The sequence below is a fragment of the Amphiprion ocellaris genome, chromosome 3, assembly GCF_022539595.1.
Source record: "Amphiprion ocellaris isolate individual 3 ecotype Okinawa chromosome 3, ASM2253959v1, whole genome shotgun sequence".
NCBI lineage: Eukaryota > Metazoa > Chordata > Actinopteri > Pomacentridae > Amphiprion > Amphiprion ocellaris.
In genome coordinates this window covers 12,154,404-12,169,512 of record NC_072768.1, presented here as the reverse complement: position 1 = coordinate 12,169,512, position 15,109 = coordinate 12,154,404, and the positions used below count along the sequence as shown (strand labels likewise).

At 44.0% G+C, this 15,109-nt stretch overlaps 1 protein-coding gene across 8 annotated transcripts in view; it reads right to left on the bottom strand.

The window, feature by feature from the left end:
- otud7a (OTU deubiquitinase 7A) overlaps positions 1-15,109 on the bottom strand; it is a 52,000-nt gene that overhangs the window by 2,843 nt on the left and 34,048 nt on the right. For 7 of the 8 annotated variants that reach the window (XM_055009413.1, XM_055009414.1, XM_055009419.1 and 4 more), the window contains exons 8-14: positions 14,641-14,753; positions 13,155-13,282; positions 12,909-13,058; positions 7,552-7,666; positions 6,829-6,913; positions 2,119-6,491; positions 1,118-1,218 (exon numbers count right to left, since the gene is read on the bottom strand). In XM_055009413.1, the coding sequence (XP_054865388.1) occupies positions 4,926-6,491; positions 6,829-6,913; positions 7,552-7,666; positions 12,909-13,058; positions 13,155-13,282; positions 14,641-14,753 (2,157 nt within the window). In that variant the 3' untranslated portion in view covers positions 1,118-1,218; positions 2,119-4,925. Of the gene's footprint in view, positions 1-249; positions 392-1,117; positions 1,219-2,118; positions 6,492-6,828; positions 6,914-7,551; positions 7,667-12,908; positions 13,059-13,154; positions 13,283-14,640; positions 14,754-15,109 lie in introns of all 8 variants that reach the window. The other variant, XM_055009415.1, reaches the window with a different exon arrangement.

Below are 15,109 nucleotides of genomic sequence, written 5' to 3'. Positions count from 1 at the left end.
CACAACATTCTGACCACTAACAGCTGAAGAGAACAACATCCATCATCTTGTTTTAATGCAACGTTCTGCTGGGAAACCTTGATGTTCATGTGGATGTTTGACATGTACCACCACCTAAACACTGCAGGACAAACAACCCCCTAGTCTCCATGGCAACAGCAGTCCTTGATGCCAGCTGCCACCCTCAGCAGGAAGAACTAAAACTGCTCAGGAGTGGTCCGAGGAACACGACAGAGCTAAGCTGTTCACCTGGGTTCCACACTCCCCACATCCAGATCTGATGGAGCATCTGTGGGATGGTCCAGGATCAGTCTGGTCTAGGTAGGACCCACCCTGCAACCCACAGGATCCACAGGATCCACAGGACATCCCCAGAGGTTCTGATGAACCACTGGGTCAGAGGAGTTTTAGCAGCATAAAGGGACCAACACAGTATTAGTCAGGTGGTCATAATGTTATACTGTTATATTGTCATGCTGATTATATGATCAGTAAATGTTACCATCAATTATAACGTCCACATTGATCAGGAAAAAAACAACTATCAGTTCATTCAGAAACTGTGGGGTTAAACCTAAAAACACAGACCTCAACAGCAGTTTGTTTCAAAGCAGAACATTAGCCGGTTTTCACTAAAGAAGCTTTCAGAGCAACAATTAAATGACAGTTTTGTTCTCATTAAGTTCAGAGTCAGCCAAAATAATGTACACACATCAGGAAAAGAAAAACTTTTATAAATATTTCATTTGTATAAGTACTTCTATACATATAGATTCCTCTTTCTAAGTTTGATCAAATCACGATAACTCTGTGTCCTGTTGTACGATGTTTTCCCAACAGATGGCGCTACCCTCATGAATGGAGCATCAACAAGTGACGTCTACAACACAACAGAAATGTCTGGAAGCCAGTGGCCACCACTTTGAGCATCTCTTGTAATTGTAGAGGCCAAAGTTAACTTTTATTAATCTTGTGATGTCTGAATAAATTTGGTATTGAAATATTTATGCAAGTTTTTCTTTTCCTGATGTGTGTAAACATTATTTTGGCTGACTCTGTATAATGGGTTTCTGACAGGTCACCAGGCAACATCTTTTTATAATAATGACAAACATACCTGCATTCTACAGGAGTGATTTTCCTCATGTGCAGGTAAAGATGTGTGAGGAGCTTAGAGATGACAGGAGCAGGAGTCATCCTCACTAATTCAGCTTCCACCTAGAAACAGAAAGACCACAAACAAACACACTGATATACTCTCAAACGTTCAACCTCACAGCCTCAAAATATCTGTTTAGGAAGTGTTGTGTTTCTAAATTCTGCTGAAAGCATTGACAGACATTCTCTTACAAGGTTGTGTAAAAAGCATCCTGTCCTCTGAGCTACTGAGAAATTTTCCTGAACAAAGTTTCTACGTGTAAATCGGCTCAACAAAAACTAAAGCCTCAGTCAGAGATAACAGGTATCGTAAATTATAAAGAACTTTCTTGTTAACTCAGACTTTCTGCTTCAACCTCACATAAAAAGGGGAGTTTAACTCATCAGGTGACTGAAAATGAACGGCTTGTGTAGTTCTAGATCCAAAAGTAGGATGTTTCAACTCATGTTTTACTACAAATACATGCAATAATAAATAAATGTAATGGCTGGTAGTTAGTTTATTCATTATTAATGTCACTTTATATACTGGATTGAACTTGAGCAGTGGAAGAGAGAAGAAATTTAATGAAATTATGGAGATTCAGAGAGGTAATGTTGCGCAATGTTAAGTTAAGCGCGGTTTAATTCAAACCAGCTGAATGCTAAACTTCAGTGCAGCTCAACGGATTTCAGTTAACCTTAAAGTAAAATAACTTTTTTAAAAGCTAAAATACACAGCAGAGAAATACAGGTTGAGAATGTCATTCTAATAATGACGGAGAGCTGCAGCAGCAACTAACAGGTGTTCAGCGGTAAGTTAGCCACCTGTGTTTATTAGCCCGCTAGCTAACTTAGCCGCTTAGCTAGCTAACGCGTCCGGACCAACTGCTCAAACACGACAAAGCACAACTCTTCACAAGTCGCTGACTTAACGTACAACAAAACAACGCTACAGGTTAGAAGTATTTATCTTCTTACCGTGTTTTACTCCAAAAACAAGGTCAACAGCAGCCAGAGATGCTACCAGACGTTCCGACCATAGATACACACAGACTAGATACGCTAGCGCGCTGTCTTCTATATTATCTATGGTCTGACCAATCACTGCTCTCTGACTCGCAGTCAGTCTGACCAATCACTGCTCTCTGGCTCCGCCCTCCGAGAATCTTCTTGTCGTTTGGCTGCACACTTGCTGATGACCACTTCCGGTCTCAGAAAATGAAAAAACGGACCTTTTTTCGGTTCTGTCTCTTACTGAATTTACTTTCTTGTTATTCTAAATATAAAACGAAAATCAAAGCATTTAAAAAAAAACCGCATAACCCCTTTTGATCATGAAAAGGAAAAACGCCTTGTATTTCAATTTTAATTTTTGTATTTTAAAACGAAAATCAACTAACCACTCGTTTTTCAATACCCGTTTCAAAAAAATCCAATTACCAGATCCGCACACGGACCCCAAGGTTTCCTGATCTTTAGTCCTTGTAATGTAATCTAATGTCCTTTACTGGACCTTCTCTGCTTGTTAAATGCTCCACTATTTAAACTCCATGCCACCAGTTTATAAATTAGCAGTGAAATGGTTGACTCAATTAAGAAAACTCTAATGAAATCATGGTGGTCATTTTCTCAGACTTGACAAAACTCCTACAGAGCTGCATAAGATACTCTATGATTGTTTTCACTGAGTACAGCTCTCCATTACAAGTAAACAGTCCTTTATGAGTAAAACTGGCAAACTGCCCTTTTCTGTCATGCAAGTCTTCAAGCAATATGGTAATGCAGTAGTATTACTGGTACTAATCTACCTGTGATGGGATGTTGAGTAACTCCAAGCACTGATTACTGCAATATAAAGCTGGAACACTTCCACTGACAGTGATCAGCGTGTTGCATAAAACACAATAACCACATTGAAACTTGATACACTGTAAATTCATGAAGTGTTTTGAGTCCATTGTCCTCGTCTTGCCTCATTAGAAAAAAGAAAAGAAGATTAAAGCAAACAGATAGCAAAAAGTGTATTGCTGTGCATGTAGAGCAGATTCTTATAAAATAACTTAAAAGTCTCAGAACACTTTCCTGGTTAAAAATATTCCTAATAGCCTAAAAATGTCATTTATATCCTCTGGATTTTTCCTGATTTCAGCAAAACAAAAATAACACAGACACACAGTGTTTGTAACAATAAACTATTTTTTTTTCATATTTACATCTGTACCTAATGTGCAAATTAATAATTTAAAGTAGTGTAAAACTCTTAAAGGAATACAAAATCATATCTTACAATCCTAACATGGTGAGAGTCCATGAACTAGTCACATAGAAACAAAGAGGAGCAACACTGCAGTGTGTACAGGAGAGAGACAGAAGCAAACTGAGGGAGCAGTGGACATCCTTGGCCAGGACACACTTAGTTAAGGACAGCATGGTACATTATCCAAGCATCACCAGAACAAACAGCAACACAAACACTGCGTCTTTACAGTAGTCATGTCGAATGAGCAGAAAGCACTTGGAGGCCTGGGGTTTTAAAAACCCACTGATTGGTTAAAGCACTGATGATCACAAAGGCTTGAGGTGCTCGTAGCAGCAGGTGCTTCTTTTAACGGCCTCTAGATATGGAAGAAGAACAATCTCACACTGGACCGGTGACACATCTATACTGCAGGTCACCACATAGTGCTAATAGCATGATTGCACATTGTGTTGTGTGTGTAAGAGGGGAAGAGACACATAATAACACTTCAGACAAATACACATCAGCCTGCTCTCGCTACCCACTGTTCTTCTCATCTAAGACATTTACTGAGTAGAGTAGCTAACAGGCAACTCAGAGAAACACACCATAAACACTGCATATTTGAGAAGCAATTCATCCTATGCACATTGTTCGGTGTTTGGCACAGAAAACATTTTTGAAAATTTAAATTGTAATTGTTTAGAGAAGCCAGTTTGGCAGTGCTTGTGGACTTGAGTAGGTCGACTACGGGCAAAAATGTGGGATGATATCTTACACAGTATTTTGATTCCAATTCTGACACAGCAAACCCTTGCACCGTGGTAAGAACAAAGGTACACTTAACAAATGTGTTTTACATTTCATCCTAATCCAAGATTACAATCTATGATGCTTACACATTGAAATTCCTGTAGTTCAAATTTGTTTACAAAAGCACACTGTGACAATCTTTTACAATTTACAAGACACAGTCAACCTACAGTAACTATATTATTGGTGCATAGACAAAATTGGGAGAGGGTGTAGCAAAAATCACCAATTTATTGCTTTAAAGTCTAATATTAATTCCCCATTAAATTTCTTTTGATTGCAAAACAACTACAAATTTTCCACAGAGATTTTGAAGAACCAAGCAGAGGTATTGCATTCAAACTGATTAAAAGAGCTAAAATGTTCCTTCCTGATGAGATGCAAATCTTTTGTACTTTGAAAAATAAAGAGCTCTCCTTCACATACAGAAAGTTTACATCACAGAGAGATGACTTTTACTCTAAAACAAGTAAAAGACTAACTTCAATGAGACAGAAGTAAAACAAAATAACAATATCTGGCCAAAGCTGCTCACTGTTTCAAGTTCTGCTTCCCTCATCATAAAGTAATAATCTTTACCAACAAGGGAAGGGCGACAGGAATACACGAGCATTCTTCAACAAAATAGGAAAAATGTTTGCCATCATGTAATTTTAAATGCAGAGTGCAGATGGTGTTGTTCCCTCAAGTCTCCTGTGGCCTCGTTGACAAGTGGCTGAAGCAGCGGTGATGGCTATACAGGCCTCTGCACTTTGCTCTCCCTCTCCCTGCGTTTCAGCTCCTCTCTGTAGCAGTAGGAGCAGTAGTTGTCTGTCTCTGGCCTGCCGTAGAAGGAACAGTTCTCCCTCTTGCAGCGGCGCTGCTGAAAGCAGTACAAAGGGCTTCCAGAGCTCCGCCCTTTGGTTTTGTCTTGGTTGAGCCAGGTGTGAGACGAGTTGTCCTCATCAGCAAACTCAAGGCAGTCCTGAATGTCTCCCGCATCGAATCCATTGGTGTAGGTGTGGGACTTGTGTTCGCCAGGCATGTTGTAGGACAGGGTGTCTATGGTGTTAACAGTGCGGACTCCTGACAGGCGAGCAGGGCTGTAACTCTGGGATGAGAGTGTGCGGTTCTGCTGGGGGTAGGTGGCGCATGTCTTTAGAGTGCCTACTACAGGCTTATAGGGGTCATCTTGGAAGATGGAGGATTGCATGTTGACATCTTGTAAGTGAATGACACTGTGCCTCTGGATGGGCGGCGTATGGCTGTAGTGGGCGGACACAGGAACGGGCCCAGGTCTCTTAGCACCAATACTGGGGGAGGAGTAAGGCGCAGGGGCTGGGGCTGGGTGAGAGACGTGGTGCGAGGCAGTTGGCGGGGTAAGAGGAGGGACGGGGACAGAGACATGAGGGGCTGCAGGAGTGGGACTGTTTCTGCCCTGCATCTTGAGACCCAGTGGGGGCTGTGAGTTGTTGTAGGTGTGGGTGTGGTGGGGCAGGACCGGAGAGCAGCTCTCCGGAGGTGAGCTGTCCGATCTCTCCCTCTGGAAGACACTCTCATGCTCAGGCTTCTTCACGGCCACCTCGTTTGTGGCAGGGGGCTTCTTCTCGGCCTCCTTCCTCTTCTGCTCCTGCTCCTGGCTGAAGCGCTCCTGGGCATTTGTCAAGTAGTAGCTGATCATCTCCTCGTGGAACTGGTGTCGATGGCTGGTGAGCAGGAGTCCTGCAAAAATGAACTTGCGCTCCCCCTGCATGGCAGCCCGCAGGATATTGAGGCTGAGCTTGACATCGGTGCTGTATTTCCAGTTTTCTAGGGTCTTGTCCCCTGAGACTCTCCCTACACTGTCCTGTCTCTCGGTTGGGGAGGAGCTGGAGGGTCTGTCTCTGTCTGTAGGGGAGGGACTAGTGGCCTTCTCAGAAGAGGTGGAGCTGGCTGACTGGCCGGACTCCTCCTTGCTTCCCTTGGTTGTCTTAGACTCCTTCTTCTTTGCCTTTTCCCCTCCGTTCTCCCCACTACGACCTGAGCCAGAGTTAGATTTGTTCATTTTGCCGTGCACAAGGCCACCCAGGCCTCCCATGTTCTTCTTCAGCTTGATTCCCAAGGTTTTGCTGAAGCTACCTAGTTTGTTGGCTACAGAATCAGCCCGGCTCTTGTCTTTGTCTTTGCGCTGCTTGTCTTTGTCCTTCTCCTTGCTGGGCTTTCCAGTGTTGACGTTAGAGTTGCTGCCGACAGACTCGCGGTCAGAGTCCATGGACTCAGCTAGAGACTGGACATCCTCACCTGCAGAGGCTGTGGGAGACTCTGGCTGAGCCAGGGGAGCCTGTACAAAGACACACAGACACAAGTGAAGACAACACAGAATGTCGTGCAACATTTTGACTGAAGTTATAATTGAAATTTCATCTCTGGTTTCAGCTTTAAAGGATTTCCAATGTATTCCAGACAAACTCTTAAAAAACAAAGTATTCAAAAAGAACTTAATTGCCTGTTTTTGATGATTCATAACCAGTACACACACAAATGCCTGAGATTATTGCATTCTGACAGTAAATAAAACTGATTGATTGGACTGGGTTTCAAGAACATCTGGACTGAGGGAGTCTCTCTAGGGCTAAATTAACCATGACAAACAAGACACATATGTGAGGGAAAGTTACCCTTGTTTCAGACGGAATTCGGATCCACGTTACATTCATGTAGTTGTGCAGCAGGTTAAGTTTGGCCTCCAGAGACAAGATGAGACTGGAAAAAAACATGTATCCATTATTAACAACAAGCAATGACATTATAAGGTTAACGTTTGACACATGCATATAATGTACAGAATTACTGTAACATCTTTACAAGTTCCTGAGTTTTAAAACTCCTTGAAATCTGCAGCATTTTACCACTTAAATGCAGATCCCCTGCATAAGCAAAGCTGCAAGGCTGGCAATGCATTGAGGGTAATATAAAGATTTGGTATTAGGAAGTGGTTTCAGCATCTCTTCAATGTATATTTGCATTGCTCATACTGCAGCTTGTTCAAGGATAAGCTAACCGCCTGACTGGCAGGAATGTGAAACAGAAACCCTTACATAAACTCTTTGCTAAACTCTGAGAGGGTGTTGCTGCTTTAGTGAGGCCGTTCCTGGGAAACCCTATGAATGACTGACGTGACTCACAATTTGTTCTCTCACTGCTCACTCTTTGAAGTGACCTGAGCCTGGAGTCCATAATCAGACTTAAATCCCCCACATAGAGCCTTGTGGGTGGACTGACAGAACTGCCTCGGCCTGCAGTTTTCACTCTCTCGTCCTCCGTGGGGCTGCTTTCGCAGTCAGTGCCTCTGTGTGCTTTGTTGATAAGTATCACCCAGTGATACACTATACAGGACTTACTTGGCTAGCTTGGTATTATCATTGTCGTCCCTCCCCCACTCCCAGTCCCTCCCAGGGTCCACGGCAAAATGGAGCGCCAGCAGCTTGTGCTCCGAGTCCGTCAGAGGGATAACAGCTGGAAGAGATGAGATTATCAGAACATTAGTTTGGTCCAGCTTTGCCACCGGATGCGAAATGGCATGCCACTAGTGCCCCCTCACAGAGCCATCATGGTGTCAGAGCTACAGGGACACCATAATGACACGCTACAATGATGCCACATTAATTATCCCAGATGCCTGTCAGCGTGGGGTAAAGTATACTGGAGGTGTATTTGATCTGTCATTCATTTTTTAGGCAGAGAAGTAACCGTGACCAGTGAGTGTCACTCACACTGACTCATCCCGCCAGAGAAAGGCTTCAGTCAAACTTGATTGTTGCTCTTATAACACAGACTTGCCTGTTTAGTCTAGTGTAACCAGTCTTCTTAATCTTTTCCACAAAGAAGAAAATTAAAGGAAAAATCTAGTTTATTTTAACTTGGGTTATAGCTGGTCTGGAGCACTGGAGGGTTGTATCATATGATACAACTGAAAGCTCCAAAACAGCTACTAAATGGGTCTTGTGGTGAGGAAAAGTTTCCAAAATCAAAAAATTAACTTGCAAGCTCAACCTTGGAATGCTAAAACAAATTCTCATAAACATCTACAAATGCATAAAAACTTGGCAAACTCTGGTGGGATTTATCTGACAAACATTGCTTCCTCACCTACATTGGTGTCATTTTCAAAAGGAATTATCACTACAGCTACAACAACAGGCCCTACGTTGTGATAAACTAGAACCATCCCAGTTCACCATTTCCCAGAAAATGGAAGCCTGAACTTAGCATAATGAGACAGCTGCTTCAATTTACAAGAAACTGAGCAGTTCTACAGCTGATCAGAACCACACTCCATGATTTGGTTTAGTAATAGAGCAGCAATCAGATGCAGCAGTACAGGATAAGAGCAGGAGTGCTGAAATAATTTCATTCATCCTCCTCTGATATGATCAGCTACTTACAAGCAGGAAGAGGTTTTCAACACTAATCACTGGACACAGGACATAAAACAGACACCTACCCGGGCTTCCTCTCGTGGGAAATGTGCTTACAGTGCGTTGCACAGTGCAGGCGTGTACAGTATGTGTTTTTGTGTGAGTGCGTGGGCGCCTTTTAATACAGCAGTATGAGGAGGACTAGCTAGACCTCGCTGGCTCACATGACCGCTCTCCTCAGGCTACCTAGTGTGGGGGCTGTTGTCCACATGACAGCAGAGAGAGGCAGGCTGTTCAGGCTGAGGACATTCCAGCCTTCACTGTCAGACCCAGATGGAATACACAGTCCCCTCCCTGCCTCATCAATTCTTCCACTGCCAATAGGCTGCTGTGCTCTGCAGGCCTCGCGGAGACACAGATAGCAGCAGCAACTGCCCCTCCTGTGTCCCTTATACAGGTCAAATTCTCACTCTGTCCCTTATGTGTCTTTTTCTGTTCCTCTGCTTAGGTGTAATGTGCATGATAAAAGCATGCCAGTTGTCAAAAATACTGATGACACATGCATTGTGATGATACTTCTGGAGGAAGTCCAGCCACACCCATCTACATATAACATGATCACTCATTGGTTTCTGGCACCATTAGTCACTGAGGAAACAATTTTTAACTGGTGGACTAGACACACCACTATTAGCACTGATGACAAAACTAGGCTCATCCAGAAGTCTGTCCTGATATGTCAAGTTTGCCATTGCTGTCCCTGCAAATTACAATTAATCTTACACCACCTACCTACAAAAATGCATGACTAATGCCTGCAGCCACACAGCCGAGCAGTAATGAGAGCATGGGCATGGCAGCTCTGTAAACTGAGATGGAAAAATGTTTTTCTTGAACAAGGGTCTTTCCTAGAAGAGTCCTGCCCAGAAAAAAACAGTCATAATCACAAACACACACACACACACACACACACACACACACACACACACACACACACACACACACACACACAGCGACAGGCAGAAGACAGTGAACCAGCTCCCACTCAGTTCCCACTCGGGTCATGCAGCAGGCAGCGGAGGTTTGTGAGGTGCCGTCCTGGCTCCCACGATGCAGCTGTCCTCCTTTCTCGCCATTCCAAAGTGCTGTGTGTGCTGTTGTTCCAGCCTGGGCCTGGTCCAGATTCAGAGACTCCACACTGCCAATTGAGCTCTGGGGGACTAAAGTGTGCTGTAATGTATTTACTATCCCTGTTAGCAGCCTTGTTTTGTTGTCCTTGAATGACCGATTCCCATAGCTTATGCGTGGATGACATCACAGCCCTCGGTGGTATGCAGGCCATGTACTCAACAACATAACTGCTGTCCCGCTTAGCTTTGCTCAGTTTACAACTTGATTCGGGGGGGATTCTTGGGTGTAACATGTGAGGATTCAGCTGTTGGAAATGAGGTAGATGATCTTTCTAAGCATTTATTTATGTGACTTGATTGGACATAAACATGTTTGCTGTGTGTTATTTTTGCTTTGTAAAATGAGAACTTCAAACATGTCAGCTTTGTGTCAATGATTTGCAGAATGAAAAAGACTTCTAACTATTCTTCTACTCCCTTCAGAGGCCACCTATTGCAAGGTTTGATATGCGGCAGGAAACACTGGGTCAATGTTCCCTTGGTTTTGAGATTCAAGAACAATTTGTACTGTCTGGAAAATGCACAAATTTGAATTCTTGACTTTGGTCACTCAGCACAGCTGCAGATTTATAGAGCCCAATTCACCAGAGTAAACAGCAGTCATGCATATAAACAAGCCTGAGCCTCTTTGCCTCACATTTTAACAGCAGAATCATGGTGGCAATTAAAAATACATCACATGTGAAGTCACACATACAACCACAACAAATAGGATTTTCATGCTGATTGCCATATTGCTTTAATTAAACTGAATGCATGGTGACTAATACACTGGGTGTATTTAACAGATTAAGATGTGAAACCTGACCAGAGCTGGATGGTTACACCACTCTGGTATGTAGGTGGTCTTTGTGTAAAAGACGACCATTTACTTTATTCAAAAGGGGCGCTAGAAATGTTATGATTGGATGCCAAAGAAAACCTGGAAATGTTTTGGTACCAAAGCTTGAAATAGCTCCAGAGTTTTCCAAAGGGTCAGTTCCTCTCATACGTCGCTTAACCACAGGAGCACAAACAAGCTGATGAAAGATAGTCACTGGCATCTACTGAGGAGCTTGTCATTATCACACAGCAGGAGAGCAGCAATGGGCTGATAGAAAACATAGGCATGTGCACGGGACAATAGGGCCACCTTGCTGCTTTACTCAGAAAAAACCACTTGACTGCACCTTTGGGATGTGCTCAGAAAAAAAAACTGAAATAAAAGAAAGTTTTGATTCTTGGCAATAACCTCATCGCGCCCATGTTGTTGTTTTTCGCCATCCACCATGAATGCTGGCCCAGAAGTCATGCAAGCAGGCCAGAAACGGAGCAGTAGCATGATCTGTCAGAGTGATTTAGAGTCAGGTTACTATGAGGGACTCCACTATAATCTTCCATACAGCAGGCTGAAGAAAGAGCCAGTATTCTAACCCAGCCTCTGACACCTGAACACACACACACGGCCAGCAGCTACTCAGATGCTCTTCGCTGTGCTGGGAGGAAACTGAGAGCAACCGTCCACCTGAGACAACCACACAGTGGCCTGACTGTCAGGAGAGAGGGCTTGGTTTGTTGGGGCCCCAGCAGCCCCGGGACCCTGCCCATACGTGGTGATGTGGTGAGGGCTTAGGGCTGGCTGGGGCTACTCTGCCCTAATAGGCAGTGGAAGATTAGGTCTGTCAGTCTGTCTGTCTGTCTGTCTGTCTGTCTGGCATCGGTTCAGAGATATGAGCTGCCACGGTGACACAGTGCTGCGTCTTGAAATTCACAAATTACATGAAAAATGCAGACAGCCGACTTTAACAACTTCTAAATACACGTCATGCATTTGCAGAGGCAGAAAATCCCAATCAGGGCAGCACAGATTTGTATCACTGCAGTGTAATATGAGTCATCACATGACATACAAATGCACCAAGTAAAGCCTGCAAGTGTTTTCATAACATCCAGGAGAGAGACTGCAGACAAAACGCTTTCTGATCCTATCACAGGACACCGTGTACCAGAATGAAAAAGTACAGCCATGCAGTGTTGTGATGGAGCTGCAGTGGGTTCTGTGGACATATGCACCATCTGGTGGACAGGAAGAGAATCCCCTCAGCCACATTAAAACACCCAGCAGAAGTCCTGAATAGTTCTGGGCTGTGGGGTAGGCTGGCTTTCATGTGATGTGGGGGCGAATGACTTCAGGGCAAGGATGGCAGGTTAGTAATCATGTCTGTCTGCTAGTCTGCAGTGGTCGTACCCCGACATAATAACTGGGTTGGTGTCTATAGGCCGAGAATAGAACCTTACATATTCAGAAAAGTGCAACGGAGAGAAAAAAGGGGAAGGAGGAAGACAGAGGAGAAGAAAGAAACCATTAGCTAAGAGTATCTGCGCTGGAGAGTGAGAAAAAGAGACTGAGACAGAGTTGGCCATCTGCCCACGCAAATGACAAGTGAGTTCCACCCACTGAGCCAGATACAGAAAGAGTGCCGTGACTACTAAGACTGGTTGTCAAGGAGATCCACACTATTTGTCAATTAAAGGAACTCCATGTGAGGAATACTCTGACCTCGAGAATGAGCAACGCATCCGGAGTGGGAACGCTGGCATCTGAATGGGCAAAACAATGGAAAAATCAACACTCCCTTGCCACGACATAACACGATCAATATGCTCCACGGAGGACCAAGTTACAAATTCCTGCAAAGGAGGCAAACACGTAAACAGACACACCTACCGTGACAAACCAAACCCACAACAGTGACTGCAGATGATAAATGTAGACATGTGATCACATACAGGCTTGGATTATTTGATCAACTCTTAATAAATGAGAAAAAGGAGCATGCTGTCCACTTTTGCTCCAAGTTGGCCACTCCCTGGTTCCTGCTGCCAACTGGCCTGTTTTAATAATGGATCACAGGTAATTAGACTGCTGTGTCATACATTATTCACCTCTAGCAGGACAGGCAGACCACTCGTCTTCACTCTCGCAATCTACCCACTAAGTTAAAAGCAAAGGCTGACGAACTATCGCACATTACGGCAGCTCAAACTTTGAATTTTCATAAAGGGGGAGGTCAAGAAAAGGTCTATCTCAAATATTGTGACCTGAAGATGCCGTCAGCTTTTTCTGTCAAGATTATGTGGGTGGTTTAGTGGCGTTGGACAGTTGGTTACCTTGCTCTCTCTGCTGGTCTCTCTGCTCCATGGACACGAGTGCAGAGAAGTGAGCCTGATCGTAGGCCAGGACCAGAGGGGAGCAGTGGCAGCGACTCGGAGGCACCTCCAGGGGCAGATAGAGACCTCCGAACGGGATGGGAGCAAACGCTGGAATTCAGTTAGACACACAGAAGTCAGTGTCACTCTGTTGCTTATCTTACTGTGCTGTAGAAGATCAAATCAAGCTGCAGCCAGTCGGTCTACCTTCTCCTCCTGAGTCTCTGAGCATCGTGTCAGCCACCACTACGATCGGCCTGCGTAACACGTGGGCCAGCACAAACACATGGAACTCCTCCAGACTCTCATAGACTGGATCCTCAGAGTTATCCACCCTGAGGGAAAAACACACACACATTACACTCAGGCATACTGTGGCAATTTCCTGAATTGGTACTGACTGATTCGAAAACATCTGCAGCTAAAGTAGCAAATGTCCATGCTAATCATGTGCCTGTGTAATCTAATTTGCTCATCTTGGAGCCATTTTCCTTCCTTCTTTTAGCTGCCTTTTACAGAAAACAGCATCCATCTTTTCCAACACGTGTTTCAATAAAAGAAAGCAGGACAGGGGAGGGAGGGAGGGCTGGAGAGAAAAAGCTGAGGCAGAGCTCTCAGCCATGCAACCACCAGGGAACCAGAGGATGTGCAACAATTAAGTTGTCAGCCACACAAACAGCCACATTGCCAAATTCACTCTAATAAAGAGCCTCTTAATATGCGAGTCCCACTCATCCTATTTAGGGGCTCATCTCACACTAGGACCATCAAACATCTCTAACCTGATTACTATATTACAGCCAAACTCAATGAGAGGTTAAAACCAGCAGAATAAATGAGTAAATTATTCTCTTTAAAGGGGATATGTTCAGTGATGGAGGGCTTTGTACTGGATGAGTCAACTCGGGGAATAATGCAGTGGCATTGTGTTGTTTTCAGATCTTGCTGTCACACAGTAACTATTGGTAATGAGGTTTTTACATTTAACTTTTGAAAATTAGCGACTGTGAGCGCAGACAACTGAAATGGCATTTTAAGTAGTTAAATAACATCCAAACCTAAGCTGACACCTTAATGAGACTTTGTGTTCTTCACAGTTCTTTGAACTGTTGCTATAGCAAACGTCGCTATGAGAAAGCATGTATGTTTATTTCAGTGAATATGGAAACGGAGGCAAACCACATGGTTTCTCTGCGTAGGAAGAGGAAACCAGAGTTAGTTTCCAATCTGCCTCTGCAGCCTGAGATAAACCCACTCTTACGCTTATTTATGCAACTTGCTGCAGCTAAAAGTAACACAGCTCAGGGGAGGCCATTACAGCAGAAATGATTCATACTGGTGGCAGCCAGTAGATGGCACAATCTCACATGTTAGCTGCAACGATATTATTAAATCCAGGCTGCAGTTTGAAAGACAAACACTCCAAGTGGGAACAATTAGTTTCCCTGACAAACTGATGTTAGTGAGAAGGTCACTTTCATTTTAATTGTGGGCTCCCTCTGGCGTTTCAGCACATACGACTATGAAACACAGCAGGAGACTTGTAATGTCTGATCCAGGATGAAAACTGCACAACTTGCTACAGCTGCCATGTTTCATGCTGTTCATTTGATACAGCGATTATAGAGCAAGTATTGCTGGATTGCAGTCAGAAGGATAAACTGGTGTGTTGTAGTGGAGTCAAAGGCCTCACCCTCCACTGGTGTTCCCGTTTTTGCTGAGGTGAGTTCGAGGCTCACTGGAGGCCAACTTCAGCAGCTCGTTCCACTCTCTCTCCCACTCCTCCTCAGTGTACACCAGGCCCGACTGCACAAACACACAACCCAGAAATTTAAAGTCTGATCAGTGTGTGCATTACTCACCCACACAATCCCAATTATTATTCATTATCGCTATTTGCATTCCAGACAAGGTTATCTCCTGGAGCTTTGTACATTCATACACTGACAATTTGTCATGTTTTTGCTGTTAATGGATGTTTGATAAAAGACACCGTGAAGAGCTCAGGGTAATTAGACAAAGGTGGTTGACATGTGATAATGGTCCCTGCCCAGACTCAAACCAGGACACTGCGTTATGTGAGATATGTCTTAGATCACTGGGCCACCAGGACGCCTTGGGCGTTTTTAAAACTTGAGCATCTGGACTACTTCTTAGCCTGA